The sequence below is a fragment of the Bos taurus genome, chromosome 24, assembly GCF_002263795.3.
Source record: "Bos taurus isolate L1 Dominette 01449 registration number 42190680 breed Hereford chromosome 24, ARS-UCD2.0, whole genome shotgun sequence".
Taxonomy (NCBI): domain Eukaryota; kingdom Metazoa; phylum Chordata; class Mammalia; order Artiodactyla; family Bovidae; genus Bos; species Bos taurus.
Genome location: NC_037351.1, coordinates 4,095,783 through 4,112,749, shown reverse-complemented (window position 1 = coordinate 4,112,749; position 16,967 = coordinate 4,095,783). Strand labels below are relative to the sequence as shown.

The 16,967-nt window shown below is 37.5% G+C and overlaps 1 protein-coding gene across 1 annotated transcript in view; it reads left to right on the top strand.

Moving 5' to 3' along the window:
• Positions 1-13,107, top strand: part of C24H18orf63 (chromosome 24 C18orf63 homolog) — a 31,023-nt gene extending 17,916 nt beyond the window's left edge. Inside the window, exons 9-14 of the mRNA XM_059881010.1 lie at positions 416-512; positions 685-770; positions 1,682-1,865; positions 7,719-8,723; positions 8,914-9,000; positions 10,322-13,107. Of these exons, the coding sequence (XP_059736993.1) occupies positions 416-512; positions 685-770; positions 1,682-1,865; positions 7,719-8,723; positions 8,914-8,967 (1,426 nt within the window). The 3' untranslated portion in view covers positions 8,968-9,000; positions 10,322-13,107. The remainder of the gene's footprint in view (positions 1-415; positions 513-684; positions 771-1,681; positions 1,866-7,718; positions 8,724-8,913; positions 9,001-10,321) is intronic.
• The last annotated feature ends 3,860 nt before the right edge of the window (positions 13,108-16,967 follow it).

Genomic DNA, 16,967 nt, shown 5'->3' with positions numbered 1-16,967 from the left:
AAGATTTGCTTCCGATTCATTCAACTCTTAACAAACTTTCCCCTAAAGTCTAAAATTACCAGGCATACCTCTGTGTGGCAACACTGTATTTATTAGTCATTGTTCTGTGTTTGTAACTAGCATATTGTTTGCATCAGTTCAACTTTGTTTTTCCTAACATTTCTTTGTTAAGAATTTAATACAATGTTAATTTAGAACTGGGAGCAAATGAGTAGCTTATTACTTATATGTTGATAGTTGCTATAATTTTTGAATGCTTTCCAAATCACATAGTTGACTTAAACCAACCCAGGGATCAGAACCAGTTCTCTTACATCTCTTGCATTGGCAGGTGGTTTCTTCACACTAGTGCCACCTGGGAAGCTCCATGTCTAAGCACTGGCTCATAGTATTTTACCAACTGTATTTTTCGTAGCATGAAAATGGGACGACTGATAAGTATTCTTCACACCATACCCCCTGACTGTCCTTTTCACTCGTATGAAGATTTCCAGATGCACTGGGATGGCCTGGTAAGGAATAGAAATATATATTACATTCAGTTCAGTTCAGTTCAGTCGCTCAGTCGTGTCCAACTCTTTGCAACTCCATGAATCACAGCACGCAGTAGCTATTTAATTTTGCTTCTTGTACTCAAGTTTAGCTTTCACTCAAGACAATTTCAACTTTGTTCTTAACTTTTAGTATGGTTATAAGCTTCCAGAAGACCTTGGAACTATTAAAATATACTGCTGCATCTACTTCAAAATGATAGGAGAAAGGCTCTTCACATATCCTTTACAGATGCTCTCTGCCCTCCCTAGGATCCAGGCATGTCTCCCAGTAGAAAGGAACAAAGAAATTGTATAGGATTCTCCTTAGCCAAGGGCTCCCTCCGGTGGCATATTGGACACCATTGAAAGGATGGAATTGAATGTCACTTAATGAAAATTTCTTTTTTGGAGAATAATTTCACAGGCAAAGTTTAGAGGATTTAAATTGCACTTAATGCACCTCATTGATTTGAGAAAATATTTTTCTTGGTGTTAATTTTAAAAATCTATACACAGAGCACAAGTGCTCAGGTGAAACTCTCCCATCTTAATTAATACTGGTTTCATCATTTTTGTGTCTTTGTATTCTGACCAGCTGGTCCCTAAAAGAAAGAGAGAGGAGCCTAGTGTTCTCTTTCTGTATTCTATATTTCCTAACCCAAATCTTAATATAAAGTTGAAGTTAACAGCTATCAATTATTCCCCTTCATTAGATGCCGAGACATTATTCCAAGTCTTCAGAATGTTTTATATCAGAAAAAGTTAACTGCTTTGCTCAAAGAACCACGTTCAGAGCTTGAATGCAATTCATATGTGGTGTTTCTCTGTGCTGAATTTTTACTGTTCTTGGAGATGCAACCTGTTTATTGTTTACTGTGAATATTTACGTTTACAATCTATGAAGATCATGTCTTTTTTATAAATCTTTTTTTGGATAGCGTAGTTTGCCAGTCTGTGGCAAGAGCCATATGGTAATAAGGGTACTACTGTGAGTTGTTTTTATTGTGAAAGTTAAAATTTAAAGTAGTTAGGATTTAGTTATTTGAACCTTTTCAGCAGTTACAATTTTCAGACCTTTTTACATCAGTTAAAAAAAATGCTGTCTCCTATCTGCAAAAAAAGTCCCATTGTTCTTTAACAATGCTCAGGTACCCTCTCAGTTGCGTCAGAAGCCAACCCATACAGTTCTTTCCAAGGGTAGATATGGAAGGTGTGCTGAGAAGTTTTCTTTCAGATTTAAAATCTAAGCTGCCCCATATATGTGGATTTCCCATAAAGATGACAACTAAACCGTGCTACTACACACAAGAACTAACCACACTGCATTTGCAGGTGAGTAGTTTTTCCTGTCCTACCAAATTCTCTAAGACATGCTCTGCACGTTATTCCTCGGATCTTTGCCGTCAGTGATGGACAGCCTAACCCACTGTGCTGGGTCCTTTCCCTCAGTTCGGTGTTTCCCTGCTGCTGTTTGTTTTTGTTGTACTGTCGTTCCTATTATTATTGCATTTACCTTGGTATCATGGTAGTTGTTGGTCTATTTCTTCTAATTAATGTAGCGTGACTTCCTAGAAGGCAGAGAACATATCCTAAGTTCCCGGTACTTAATACATGTTCATTACATGTTTTTTCAAAGAATAAATGATAAATGATAATTACAGGATAATTTGGAAACATCTGCCTCATACAAATCCAAGTTTTCTTTGAAGTTCTGTCATTTAAAGTCCAATTGATTGAGAAAGCCTTTGAATAATTGATAGAAATTGAATTAACTTGAGAAAATTTTTATTGTAAGATGACATGCCAAGTGAAATCTTATTTATGAAAAAAAAAATAAGTAGTGGTTTAAGCAGTACTGATGAAGAAAATAAGATGGCCTGTCTTCACACTCAATAGGATACAATTTCTTTGTCAAAAGGCAACAAAATCAAAAGGGAAGCTTTGGAAGAACAAATGGAAATTTAATTTAAATTTTTTAACAAGATCTTTCTTTTAAATGACAGATATAATATGTTTTCATCAGAAGGAAAGACAAAGGTTTGAATAATTTGAGCAGTTTGAAATATAATATGGATTACTGGAATATTGCTGAGTCTCCTTTCTTGACTTACTAGCGCCTTGTTTTATTGTAGCCTCCACTGCTCAAATGACTTAGGCTTTCATGTATGTTGACTTGCTATGGCTCCAACAGTATGCCTCATGACATTTTTTGCTTTATGTTTTCAAGCCAGATCACATCATCTGTCACTAGCCAGCATGGGGGTCTGGTGTCCTTGGGTTAAGGGTCAACACCTCATATAAATGCTATAAAAACATGACAGGCAAGATATCAGGTACTATAGGCAAGGCCATTTCGCTGGGAGTGTGGGTAGAGAGTATCAATTGACTTCTTTTTGAACTTTATGCATCTTAAAATTTTGGCCAGACATAACATTTTAAAGAGTTTAGTTGTTGGCCAAGTCTAAATCTGAGGAATTTAGAAGACATGTCATTACATCATGCACTTTTTTCAAATATGTTTATATATTTATTGACTACCTAATATTTCCAGCCCATGTCTATTTTGGAAATGGTGAATGCAGACAATGTATTTGTGAAAATTTGCTTCTTAAATGTAAAATAACACTTATATAGAATTTCTGATCTTTATATTGCCTCTGACAATTGGAACATTGACAATAAGAATTTCTCCTACTCAGTTTTATTGAGCGCCTTCTGTATGCCTTCTCATTTAATTACCAAAATAGACCCTTGGGGTAAAAAATTGTTTTCTCAATTTTGCAGAAAGGGAAACTGAAGCTTACAGCTTTCAAGTAATTTAGCCAAAGCCACACAGTTAAATACATTGCAAAATTAAAACTGAAACCTGAAGAATCAGATTCTTAGTTCTAAAATTGGAAAATTTAGATTTGTAGTTAAGAGCTCAGGCCCTGGAGACAGGCTGCCTGGGTTTCAACCCCTTATTACTTATATAATCTTGAAAGTGAAAGTGAAAGTTGCTCGGTCGTGTCCAACTCTTTGCGACCCCATGACCTATACAGTCCATGGAATTCTCTAGGCCAAAATACTTGAGTGGGTAGTCTTTCCCTTCTCCAAAGGATCCTCCCAGCCCAGGGGTCAAAGCCAGGTCTCCTGCATTGCAGGCGGATTCTTTATCAGCTGAGCCACAAGAGAAGCCCATGTATAATCTTGGACAAGTTATTTGAACTCTCTGTGCCTCTGTTCCCCCAGCTGTAAAATGGGGCACCACAGTAGTGGTAATGCTAGCGCTCATCACAAATCGGGCTCTCCAGGAAGCCTGCTCTGAGACAGAGTCCAGTGTGTGTGATGATTGTTGAGAACTACCCTTGGAATCAACAGCTATGGAAGGCAGGGAAGGAAGATTGGGTGAAGGGAGAAGTCAAAACCAAAGCAGGTACTAAAATGGCCAATCACGGTGGTTTTGCATTGGCCAAAGTAGCAGGCCTTTATACCCTCTTCCAATCTGTTGCTAGATTTGGGCGACCTCAAGACAGGCAAATTCTAGGGTGAGATGGGCGTCCATAACCGAGGCCGTCTCTGCAGGGGCTGACTGCCAAAGGAGGCTTGCTGATAGCACCCAGCAGCGAGGATCCCCCTTTCTGGAAGGAGCTCTATGCAGCACATCACCGTTTCCTTCCCAGCACCAGACTACACAGGGGTTTGTGGGTTTTATTTTTAGATTAGATAATCCTCCTTGGAACAGTGGCTTGTATTGAAGCCTTCAGTAAATGTTAGTTTATGTTATTGCTACCACCTTGTTAGCTCTAAGAGTCGTGCAGTAGTACTAGAAAAGAATACATTAAAAAATGAAAAATCAATAGATCAAACTGCTTGAAAAAACTCAACTGACTTAAAAAAGAGTTTCATAAATTAGCAGGAGTACCTAGCCCAATTAGCTTAAAAAAAAATTATGAGAATTCTCCAAGATACATAAAAGTAATTACTATAGTATAATGAACTCTTGTATACCTACCATCTGGTTACTCCTTGACATATTTTTGGAGTGTGGGATAAACTGTAATATTTTACAACAAATCCAGGATATACTATTATTTAATTTATAGAGATTTTAGCATTAATATATGTCTTTTTCTGATGAGAGCTTTTTAAAAAATTATTTAACAGTAGTTCCCGTGTGTGTGTGTGTGTGTGCTTAGTTGCTCAGTCATGTCCGATTCTTTACAACCCCATGGACTCCTCTGTCATGGGATTCTCCAGGCAAGAATATGGAGTGGGTAGCCATTCCTTTCTCCAGGGGATCTTCCACACCCAGGGATTGAAGCCGGGTCTCCTGCATTGCAGGCAGATTTATTACCATCTAAGCCTAGTTCATACTCTAATTCCCTATTTATCTCAAAGATTTATTTTAGAGGTTTTGTTTAAATCAGAATCCAGGAAAGGTCCACTTAATTTGGTTGTTATATTTTTTTAGATCTCTTTTATTATATAACATCCCAAACTGCTTTCCCTTTTATTTATGCCAGTTATTTGCTGGGGAAAATGGATTTTTTTACCCTGGAAAATGTTCCATATTTTGCATTTGAATGATGGTTTCCTTGTTGTCATGTCTTTTAAACTTAACAATTTCTTCCAAGACCCATATTTCCTACAAACCCCTAGCTAAGTCTGAGCTTAACTGAATCCTGGTTCGACTTTAATTAAAGAAACACTCAGGTGGTGCAAGGCACAGAACCAAATTTTAATAGATAAAGCACATTTGATGCATCATTTTGGTTAGTCTTCAAGCTGTATTAAAGATTTCCTTAATTCTAGGCCTCTATTAGATATCTATTTAAATATAGGTTAAAGCTTTTGGTTTCCCTCTGTAATTTTACATTAATGTACAAAGATATAAACTGTATACAGTTCTAGAAGTTAAAAGTCACCTAAGCCACAGTGACACCTGGCAGAATAGTGGTCATAATGTGGTAAAGCGTATGTTTTCTCTTAGGTTATTATTTCACAAAGCTTTGGTTTTTTGACCATTTATGTATTTTAAGTTCTGTGAATTATTTATGATTTCATCTGCTGTTTACATAAGCCCTTTTTGTAGCCTTTAAAATTTTTTTGAATATAAACCTAGAGGTTTCCCCCTTTGGGCTGTTTACTATATTTTAGAAATTGAAAGAATGCATAAATAATATATTGAAGGGCTAGGGGGCAAAAAAAAAGACCCTGGAAATTATTTCCATCAGAGGTATATTCCTGGAAAATATTCAAGTATATTTAAGTATATTCCTGAAGACAAAACTGGACGTGAATTTAAACGTTTCAGATACATATTCTAGATGAGTTTTATATCAGAATACAAGTAACCTATTCTTATATAAATCTGCCTAGATTGAGTTTTTCTTTTTGTATCCCAAGTAGTATGTATGCTGTTTAACAGTCATTACAGTTTATAAAAACAAAGAGTCTAAAAGTGTTCTTGGATTTTCTGTAATTGATTTCAACTTAATTCTTGAACCATATTTTCGTCAAACAAAATATTCACTCTAGGCAGTTTAAGATGATTTAGTCACTTCTGACAGAGCATCTTTTTGAGATAGAATTTTATGCAAATTTAGACATCATTCTCCCCGTGGTAGCATCTGTGTACAGAGGGAAGCCTCGTAGGGTGAGGTTGGTGGTGTGTGGTGAAGTGCATGTGGTATGTTTACCTAATATGATCCACACCCGGAAAGTGACTGTCCTAAGCTCTGTTTCCAGACATCTACAAAGCTGGTGAATGGACACTTGAACTTCTGCTAACTCTGCCACCAAAATTCCAAAGTCATCCATAAGTAAACCTTTCAGCAGAAACTACAGAAGTATGACTTTACCTCACTTCTCTCTTCCAAATATTGTATGAGTGCATCTGATTGGTTGATCTTAAATCACATCCTGAACCCTAGATGCAAAGGAGAAAATGTTCATTTTAGATTTCTAGGCTCTAGAACGGAGAAGGCAATGGCACCCCACTCCAGTACTCTTGCCTGGAAAATCCCAAGGGTGGAGGAACCTGGAAGGCTGCAGTCCATGGAGTCACTGAGGGTTGGACACGACTGAGCGACTTCACTTTCACTTTTCACTTTCATGCACTGGAGAAGGAAATGGCAACCCACTCCAGTGTTCTTGCCTGGAGAATCCCGGGGATGGGGGAGCCTGCAGGGCTGCTGTCTATGGGGTCGCACAGAGTCGGACACGACTGAAGTGACTTAGCAGCAGCAGCAGCAGGCTCTAGAAAGAGTGCTAAGAGAAGGAAACGGAGTTATTGTTTAAAGCCTCCAAAGTTCCTGTTTGGCATAAAGTTTTATAAATAGTAGTGATGATTATACAGCAGAAGTACAGTGGGGGGTATACTTAATGCCACTGAATTGTATGCTTAAAAATGGTTAACATGGTATATTTGATGTTCTATATATATATTTTTTACCACAGTTTGTTTAAGAAGACTATGAACACTTGTTTCTCCTTGATATATCTGACAAGTCAGTTTGACAAATATTTCCAAAACGCTTCCAAGTACCAGGCACTCTAGTAGGCAATGAAGAGACAAAATGATTAAGACAGTCACTGCCCTATAGTCAATATCGTACTTACTCTGAAAGGCCCAGTGTAAATGCCTCTTCCATTACTTTAATTTCTTTGAATAACGTGTTTTGTTAGTAACTGTGTGGAGGATTTAAGAATGTGAAGGCTGTAAGAAGAAGTAACACATGGTTTTCCTACCCTCAAAGAGTCTAGTATTTACTTAGGGAGAGTGAACATGCATACTAACAGACAAGAGCGCTACACTGTCCTCTTTTTTTGTGTGACAAATACTGACTGATAAATGATCTTTGGGAAGCTGAAAGGGAAAAAAATGGAGAGAAGAGAGATATTCTGAGGGAGAAGGACGCATGAGCACGTTTGAAACACAACGGGAGTAGCTAAGTGTATAGTTTTTACAGTTTAGAGCGCAACTTCATCTTAAAACATTATCTTGAATGGATAGTATCAAAAGTAGGATACAAATCATAAGAAACACACACATGTCCTCAGTAAGGCCTGTTTGCTTTTTGTTTTTCTTTAGCTGTTCTATACATTGTAGTGTTACTTTTTATTCTTATCTTGATGATATTTTATAAATTATTTATTTTCCTTTAAGGATAGTTTTACATTTTCTAATGTTTATCCTTTCAGGGAAACAAAGTCAAGCCGCCCAATCTAACTGCTCAAGCCAAGTCCTCTCCAGCTCACACCCCTTCCACAAGAGCCGCCCGGGCCCCGAGCTTCCCGCCGTGCTCAGCAGCTGCGGGCCACAAGGGGGCGCGCTCGGTCAGCCCGCCGAAGCCCTCGGGGTCCTCCGCTCTGCGCCTCCAGCCAGAGTCTGTTCTGAGCAGCAAGAAAGCGCCGTCTGACCAGGCCGCACAAGTACTGGAAGTACCCAAGCCCACCAGAGGAAATGCTCAAGTTCAAGACACAAACTTTAGCTCCCAACATAATATTGCCCCTAGATTCATACCAGTTTTCAAAAGTCGACCGCTACAGATGACCAAAAGTATCTTAGCACCTGAGAACCTGAGAAGAAAACGTGTTGATACAGAATCTAAGTTGTTTTCACTGAAATCTAGTGAGATCCAGGACGATAAACCAAATGTAGATCCAACTACTAAAAAAAGACCTAGTCATAGCATTCAGATGAAGGCTAAAAATCTGAATCTCAAGACTTGTAGATCTCTGCAAGAAAAAAACACTGAATCCTATGGAAATATGACAAAAAGTCCCCTTTCTAGTGGAAAATCATTGATCACGAGTTTAAGTGAAAGTAAACAACTGTCTAATAGTTCAGTATTTCAGATGCCAACTAGCAATTTAGATGTACTAAAAAGTGCTGTTGGCTCCCAAGTGAATGGAAAAGAGAATTTGACAAGCAAATATATAACACAGGTTTTAGGGAAAAGCCATGAGTCACTAAAAGTAAAAAGACAACCACATATTTTTGAGTCAGACACAGATCCGGAAGATTCCCAACCGCTACAGCCGCAATCAGTTGACCAAACTAAAGAAGCTGATGTAACTGACCGCCAATTAACAGTAAGCAGAACAGCCCCCAAGTCTAAGAAGTTATGTCAGGACTCTCTAAAAACGTCAAAGAAGCCTCACTCCAATACTGTCCTTTGTGGACAATCCCGTGCTAGGAAACAGGTAAAAAACCAAAATGCAATTTTAATCTGGGGCCACTCATCATGTGATACACTTTTAAACCCCCTAAATAAAGATTTAAATGACTTGCCAAAGATCTCTTAGAAACACACTGAGAATCAGAGTATCTAACACACCTGCAAGTATATACAATTAATTTATAATAAAATGTGATTCTTCAATCTGGTTACAGATACATCACTTGGACAAATCAAAACCCAAGAAGTCTCTCATTCCTAAAGCTTAGGACATGGATGTGAAAGAAGGAAATATCCACCAGGTAACTTCAGTAATATCTTCTGAGTCGTTTTTTATGACATTACCCAAATTGGAATCATCAAGATTAGGGGTCCCCAATCTCATGTACCAAAGGAACTACCTTTAATTCCTTGAAGCCTTAAAATCTAGGAAATAGTAAATGGTGGGGACAGTACAGCCCTTGACGAAGGACTGTGTGCAACAGCTGTGGTGTGTTGTAAGAGGGCCCTAAAGAGGGGTGAGGTAGAGGGGTCCCATCGCTGGCTCCCACCCACTGTGGGGTCTCAGCAGACTAAGAGGAGGGCGCTGCAGCAACTGACTGCCTAAAGATGTAGGATTTCACAGCCGCTAGAGCACCTACCTTTTGGACTCTCACCCAAGATAACAAACTTCAAATGATATTTCCAAAGTTAATCATTAAGTTCAAGTTTACTCCAAAGAATTTTACAGTGCTGGCTGGAGTTAAACATGAGATTTAGCTGAAAATGCTGAGTCCACAGCTCTGAAATCACAAAACCATGCATCTGGAAAAAGCATTTTATTTTGTCCTGCCATCTGGTTAATCTAAGAACAAACATATTACTAAAATATACACAAATACTTTTCTGCATAGAACTGCTGGAATATTTTCAATTCAAATTTACTATAAATGAACTAGAAAGCATTTTCTTATTTTCTCTTCCAAATGCTATTTCTCTCCATAATTAATAGAATTTTAGCCTGATTTGAATTAACCAAGAGATAATTAAGTCTATTTTCATTTATTTTATAATTTTATGTTTCATGTAGTGTTTGATGTCTTTCTTTAAACAACCAGTAGATGGTTGAGGAAAAATTTTTATTTCCATTGTTTAAGATAATGACATCTACTCTGGGTTTCATGTTGTTTTAGAAGTATAGCACTTTGCCACTTTGAATTTTTTTATTGTTTAGTCTCTAAGTCCTATCCACCTCTTGCGACTCCATGGTCTATAGCCCTCCATGCTCTGTCCATGGGGATTTCCCAGACAGGAATACTGGAGTAGGTTGCCATTTCTTTCTCAAGGGGATCTTCCCAACACAGAGATCAAACCCACGTCTCAGGTTCTTTATCACTAGAGTCACCTGGGAAGCCCTCTTTGAATTACATAAGACCTAACACAATTTTTAACAATTAAATAATCATTCCATCAGCTAGGAAGAATAACATGATGAGAAAAATCATAGGATATTATAGAAAACAATATCCCCAAATATAAAATTAATATAATATATATGCCTGTAAAATTTTTGAATAATACAAAATAGGTTCAAGAAAAGGTAAAAAATAAAAATAAAAAACCACCTGCAATTCCTCTTTGCAGAGATAACCACTCTGAACAACGGATGGACATGCACACACTCCTGTGAACATGGAATCAGGCTCCATATGCTGCTGTGGAAACTCTTTTTTCACTTAACAGGCTTTTTCATCATTGGATAGGATTCCATTGCATGTGGATGTACTATATTTGACTGTTCCTAATGATTGATGTTTAAGTTGTTCCCAACCTTTCACTATAACAACGAGTTACATAATTAGTCTTAGTACAGATCTTTGCAAAATGTCCAGTTATACAGTAGCTTTTTTATTATTGAAACTTGGTTGGATTCATTATTTTTACTGTTAAAATTTTCAACCACAGAACATACAGATAATACTGTAAAAAACCTCTGAGTACCTATCACCCTGCTTCAAGAATTATTAATATTTTGCCACTCTGTTTCATCTATTTCTCACTGATAACACTTTTTTATTATACTAATTTAAAGCAAATTCAGCACATCATTTGGTTTTACCCAAAATATGTTTTCTCATACAGATAAAGCATAGAATATTTTTAAAGAAAAAAAAAGAATGTGTTTATATACATTACATTTTGAAGGTCTACCATATCTTTGTTGAGTCACTAAATTTCATTTTAGTTTAATAGGCAAACCAACAGGAAGGCCTCAATAAAAATAAAATAAATTTCACAGAAGAACTAGAGCCTTCAATCATGTAATCAGGATACTGGAGGGTGATTTTATTCGTTCAGTCTTGAAATGATAAGACTGCAGTTGACCGTGTGGCCTCGTGTCCAGCAGTCCCATTCCATTCTGGGTTCCTGGCCAAGATGCAGAAGTATAAATACATCGAAACAAATGTCAACAACGACATTTGGTCTAATATTTAAAAAGAGGGAAACTGAAATGGAGCTTCTGTTCTAACAAGTATTATTCTGGCTTTCAAACATTTTAGATATTTAATTTACAAAATGTGATATAATTGTTGTGGTAAGATATTTAAAGAAACCAAAAATCCTTATTGATGTTCCACTGAAATAATCCTTCATTAAAAAAGAGCAGCAGAGGGTCAAATATAAGTTGAGCTTAATTTTATAGTGTGACTTACTGCTTTTACTACTTCCCTAAACCATTGCAATTAAAGGCAAAAGTGAACACAGATTTTATTTCAAAACTGTAAATATAAAAATAATATAATTAAAATTGTACCTTGTTAGTTTACTGTATACCTTTGCTGTAAACATTTCTATTGTCCAGAGTTATCTTTATAATTATTTTACCATTTTCTTAGGGAAGTGCATCTAGTTTAAACACTATTTTGAACATGCCTTTCTCATTCTAAAACTAGTATGATGGACAACTAGTAGACTGCAGTAAAAAACGGTATGTCACTTTGTGAGGCTATGGTGGAAATATTTGTTTATGAAAGTGCTGTTAATAAGGATAAATATTTGATCACTTGATCAGTCATCCACAACACACTCATTCCTGAAACCAGCATTCCTTCTGTTCCATGTATCTCTAGACTGCCTTCCTGTTACTGTTCTGTTATCATGCCTCAGGTAGGTAAAACTTATTTTACTATTAGACTTAGCAAAATAATTTAAAAAGATAAATCCACTTGATCAAGTAGTGTATTATATCTTCCTGTTCATTATATAAAAAATCTTGATAGCCCCTCCTCCACTCTGTTAGTGTCTGAAACTTAGAATTTGTAGGAAAGTATTTCTTTAGATAAATATTAACCTACATGGCAAAAGCCTGCTTATGTTAGGATCAGTATATTTTCTGGTGTAAAGTAGGTTTATTTTTCATCTTGTAATATTTATAATATCTAAATGAAAATTTACCAAATATATATATACACATATAACATATAAATGCATATACATATATGTATATATATGATTTACTATAAAGATAAATTGATAATTTACTAGTCCATATTCAGACCACATTGTGCACAAATTCACTGGAGAAATCAGTGAAGTTTTTTATTCATTTTAAAGATTACAATTTTGAAAGCCAGAATAATTCCAAATCTAATTAAGGAAAACTTAATTATTTTCTTGTTTAAATTTTTGGTAATCTGTATGCATTGTGGGATACCCCTACCTAACTCTGCCCTCAAATCATTTTTCACATTCCAATTGTATGTTGTTAGCTTTAGTACCATTACAATTTCAAAACCATAAATAAATGATTTTGTTTGCCTAAATACAGAATCTGAAAAGATCACCCATTGCATTTAAAAACCAAGTATGCTGAAATTAATGATAAAAATCACCTTCATAGACATTAAAATTTTTTTCTACCTTTTATATTTTAAATTTCACAATATTGCTTACGATATCACTATTTTATTTGTATTTTATTATATATTACTATAATTTTTATATCTCATTTTATTTATATTTTATTTATTGCTTACATAGCAAGTAAGAAATATGAGTTAGTCAGTGATTAGCTTTTATCTGACTAGCCAGTTGACTACCCAGTTTTTGCTCTTTTTCAAATTTCACATCATCTGCTGCTATGCTGAAACTGACAATATATTGAGTATTTGCTGCTACTTAAGAATGGTCAATATTGATAAGTGCTTTAAAATGTCATGGTCTTTATTTATTGATGCTTAAAATACTCATGTTGTATCCTACATGGTGTCATAGTGTCTTATTTTTAATGAAAATAATGTATTTCAAATAGATGTATTTCCCTATGTCAGAGTGACTGTAAGTAGGACTGGAAAGGCTTGGATAAATAATAAATTCCTTTACCTCTGTGGTTCTATTTCTTCGCATGCATTTACTGCTGGACCCATGTAAAACAATTTTAGGTTCTCACCCCTTAACAAAACCTTTATTCTCAAAGTTGCACATCCCTCTTTTTAATATAGTTTTATTTATTTCAGCTGTGCTGGGCTTTGGCTGGCGTGTGGGCTTTTGTCTCGTTGCAGGGAGTGGGAGCCCCTCTCTAGCTGCGGTGTGCGGGCTTCTCGTTGCGGTGGCTTCTCTTGGTGTGGAGCAGCAGCTCCGGGGCTCGTGAGCACAGGCTCAACGGTTGCGGCCCGGGGCTTAGTTGCTCTGTGGTACGTGGGGTCTTCCCAGATCAGGGGTCAAACTCATGTCTCCTGCGTTGGCAGGTGGATTCTTTACCACTGAGCCACGAGGGAAGCCGCAAGTCTCACATTCTTTCATTCAACAAACATTTATTTAGTATTTGCTGTGTTCCAAGAGCTATTGCAGATGCTTGGGATATACCAGTGAACACTGGCAGAAAGAGACAAACAGTAAACATAACAAATAAGTTATGTTTTAGAAGGTGACAAATGTAGGAAAAAAGAAATACATATTCCTATATAAAAATAGAAACTGCAGTCATATTCAAGGAGAAATCTGGCAAAATTATTGGCTTTGTGGTTTATGATATATCTACTTATCTCACCATTAGAGTTGTTTGGGAATAAAATATTTAAATCTCTGAGTTAAGCAGCTTTTAAAATAAAATCCTGGGTCTGCACGTAGAGGGAACACATGTCAGTATAATCATTTAGCTAAGATGAATAACGTAATGGAATTTTAAAAACATGCTGTTTAAATCATTATAAGGTTTTATTTCTAAGAGTAAGGATTTTATATAAATTGCCTTTTCCAAATCCAGTTCTAGGTCTGCCCCTTACCATTACTACCAAAAAGAAAGAAATATGGGACTTTTATGAAGAAAATGCAGCCTCACTGCCCTCATTTCCCTTTGGTTCTCAGCTTGGTGAATGCTTGTTTTGGTCTGGATCAGAAGTTGAAAACTATCTACCTTTTTGGAGTTCCTGTTTTTGATAATGGCACGCTAGGTTATTCAAGCTAACCCTCTCATGGAAAGCAACTAAAAATGCTGGATGAATTTTCTTAGAGTTCGTAGAAACATCCAAGAACCAAAGTGACATATGGAATTACAGTCAAAAAACACTAAGAAAAAACCAGAAAGGTAAACAGAGAATTCAAAATCACTTTTGCTCCTAAGATATGTGATAATCCAGACTTGACATGGAGCTGTGTTTCCACGACATTGAAGAGTGAAGGGAGACAAATATCCAAGTTCAGAGCCCGCAGAGACAGAGAGCCCAAGGGAGATGCCGGCACGCCCTGCAGCACAGGCGCTTTCCTGGACCCTGAAGGCTGTGCCCACAGTGAAGGGACGCCCTTGTAACTAGCTCCATGCTCTCTTCCCCCAGGGACCTGTAAAGGGCCCCCCAGTGGATTTCTGCCCAAATGTATATCACCAAGGTGATCTAAGAAACCTCAAACCAAGAATTAGCTTAAAATAATACCAGACATATAAAACTATTGGAAATGCCAAAACCTTTGGGAAGAAATGGAACTTTATTGAATTATATTAAAAAATACTATCCAAGTAAATGGAGAACTATGTCACGTTCATAGATTGGAACTCAATCTATGAGAAAAATTGAAAGAGATTTCCATCCAAATTTCAACATATTTGTTTTAGAACTTGATAAGCTTCTTATAAAATTGATATGGAATATAAAAGTCAAGAATAAGCAAAGACTCTTAGAGGAAAAAAGATAAGAAGGGAGCATTTGCTCTCCAGAAAGCAAGATTTATACAAAGCTGTAATAATTAAGACAATACGGTATTGGTATGCAGACTAACAAACCACTGGAACAGAGTCCAGAAAGGGACCGATACATGTAAGATTGCATACTATCCCAGTTCATAATAGCTCAAACACAATCTAAATGACTGGTATGAATTTTACAAACATAAAGAAGCAAGGTAACAAAAGAGCTTCCATTCATGGGTAGTCCAAAGAGAGGACAAACTCAACCGTGTTGTTTGAGGATGAATGCTTACCTGTGTGCTAAGTTAGTCGTGTCTGACTCTGCAACCCCATGGACCGTAGCCTGCCAGCCTTCTCTGTGCATTGGATTCCCCAGGCAAGAACATGGAGTGGGTTACCATGCCCTCCTCCAGGGGATATTCCTGACTCAGGAATCGAACCCGAGTCTCCTGCATCTCCTGAGCCACTGGGGAACCCCTCAGGGATGACTATATAAGTATACACATTATAAAGGAAAACGAAGAAACTGTTGTTTAAAAATCCAGTACAGTGGTGCCTCCCAAGGGAGGGGAGGGACTGTAACCTGGGCAGGTAGATGGTAGGAAGTCCTTCTGGAACAGTGGTAATTTCCATTTCATTTCTTGTCCTGGGTGATATTATACAAGCATTGACTTTATAATTGTCCATTAAACTCTATCTATATGTTTATGCACTTTTGAATGTGTAGGTTATATTTCATGGGGTATATGTGTGTGTTATTTTGAGAAAAATAATACCAAAAAAAAAAAAAAAACCTTCACACAGCGTAAAAGCCGAAAAGGTCTTACCTTTGGGGCTGTAAGGTAGTAAAATGGGGCTGTAGTTCATAACGATTGCATTCTGACAGTTCTCTGAAGGATGGTGGGGGCCCAGGGCTCCCAGAATGTAACAGCAGCTTGAAAGCAGAGTGAGCTGCCTTTGGGGGCATGGGGGTGAGCAGCGAGGGCAAGGGCAGCAGCAATACCGCCTGGGGTGTGGGATTCACAGGGCAGTCCCGTGAGGCTCGTCTCGTCCTGCGCAGAGGGATGCACTGCTTCAAGCTTCTCCACCCAGCAATTCAGTTTCGAGAGGTTCATCCTGACGAAGTTACTGGATAAGAAACCAACTTCATGTACACATGCGTGCTAACATTGTTAGCACTACAGACCCTAACACTTCAGACACTCATCAAAGCAGCATCGCGTCCTTCTAATGGGTGCCTACACACTATTACGGAGAAGGAAACGGCAACCCACTCCAGCATTCTTGCCTGGAAAACTCCATGGACAGAGTGGCCTGGCGGGCTACAGTCAGACGTGACTGAGCAGCTGAGCGCACACACACACACATAAAAAGCAGTTAATGATTATGACCTAGACTTTTACGGCATATCTATAAAACAAAGAACTTTTATATATTATAACATTAAGCAAGCTATGTTTCCCAGAGCAATAAATCCAGCCTGCCTTTTCTCTCCTAAGAACTAGTTTTCATACTTCATAAACTAAAGAAAGCCACGCTATACATGCGGCTGCTGAGATGAAACAAAGAAAAGTATTTTTAGTCATATTTCTCTTTAACCAGATTTACCACATTTCATTACTTTGCTGCCTACTATTGCTCTGCAGTCCCTGAGGAAATAACTAGATGAAACTGAGAGTAAAAACAACATGAAGTAGGACATTCAATACCCCAGGTTGTATACACCCAATCCGGTTGCACAATGATTAAATTTAGCTCTAGTTAACCTGATTTCAAGTGCAGTTCAAATCTGGGGGCTGTGAGAACCAGAATGCTTGCTCTACGTGATCAGAAAATATTTATATTGAAACATATGGTTTTGAGTTTCCCTCGCATATAGGAACATTAACAGACACCAGGCGGGTTCTCCTTTGAGAGATCTCTGAGTTGTATTTGTACTGCCAACGTGACAGAGATTTTATTTGGCCAAGAAGAGCATCAGCCCCGCAGTCCCTGCCGCTCCCCTCTGTACACCTCCGCCTCCCTCTGTGGCGTCTCCACCCTGCGGTGCTCGAGGAATGGGTAGACGGCTCCCTCTGGATTTGGGGACCGTGACGTTTCCAACAGGCG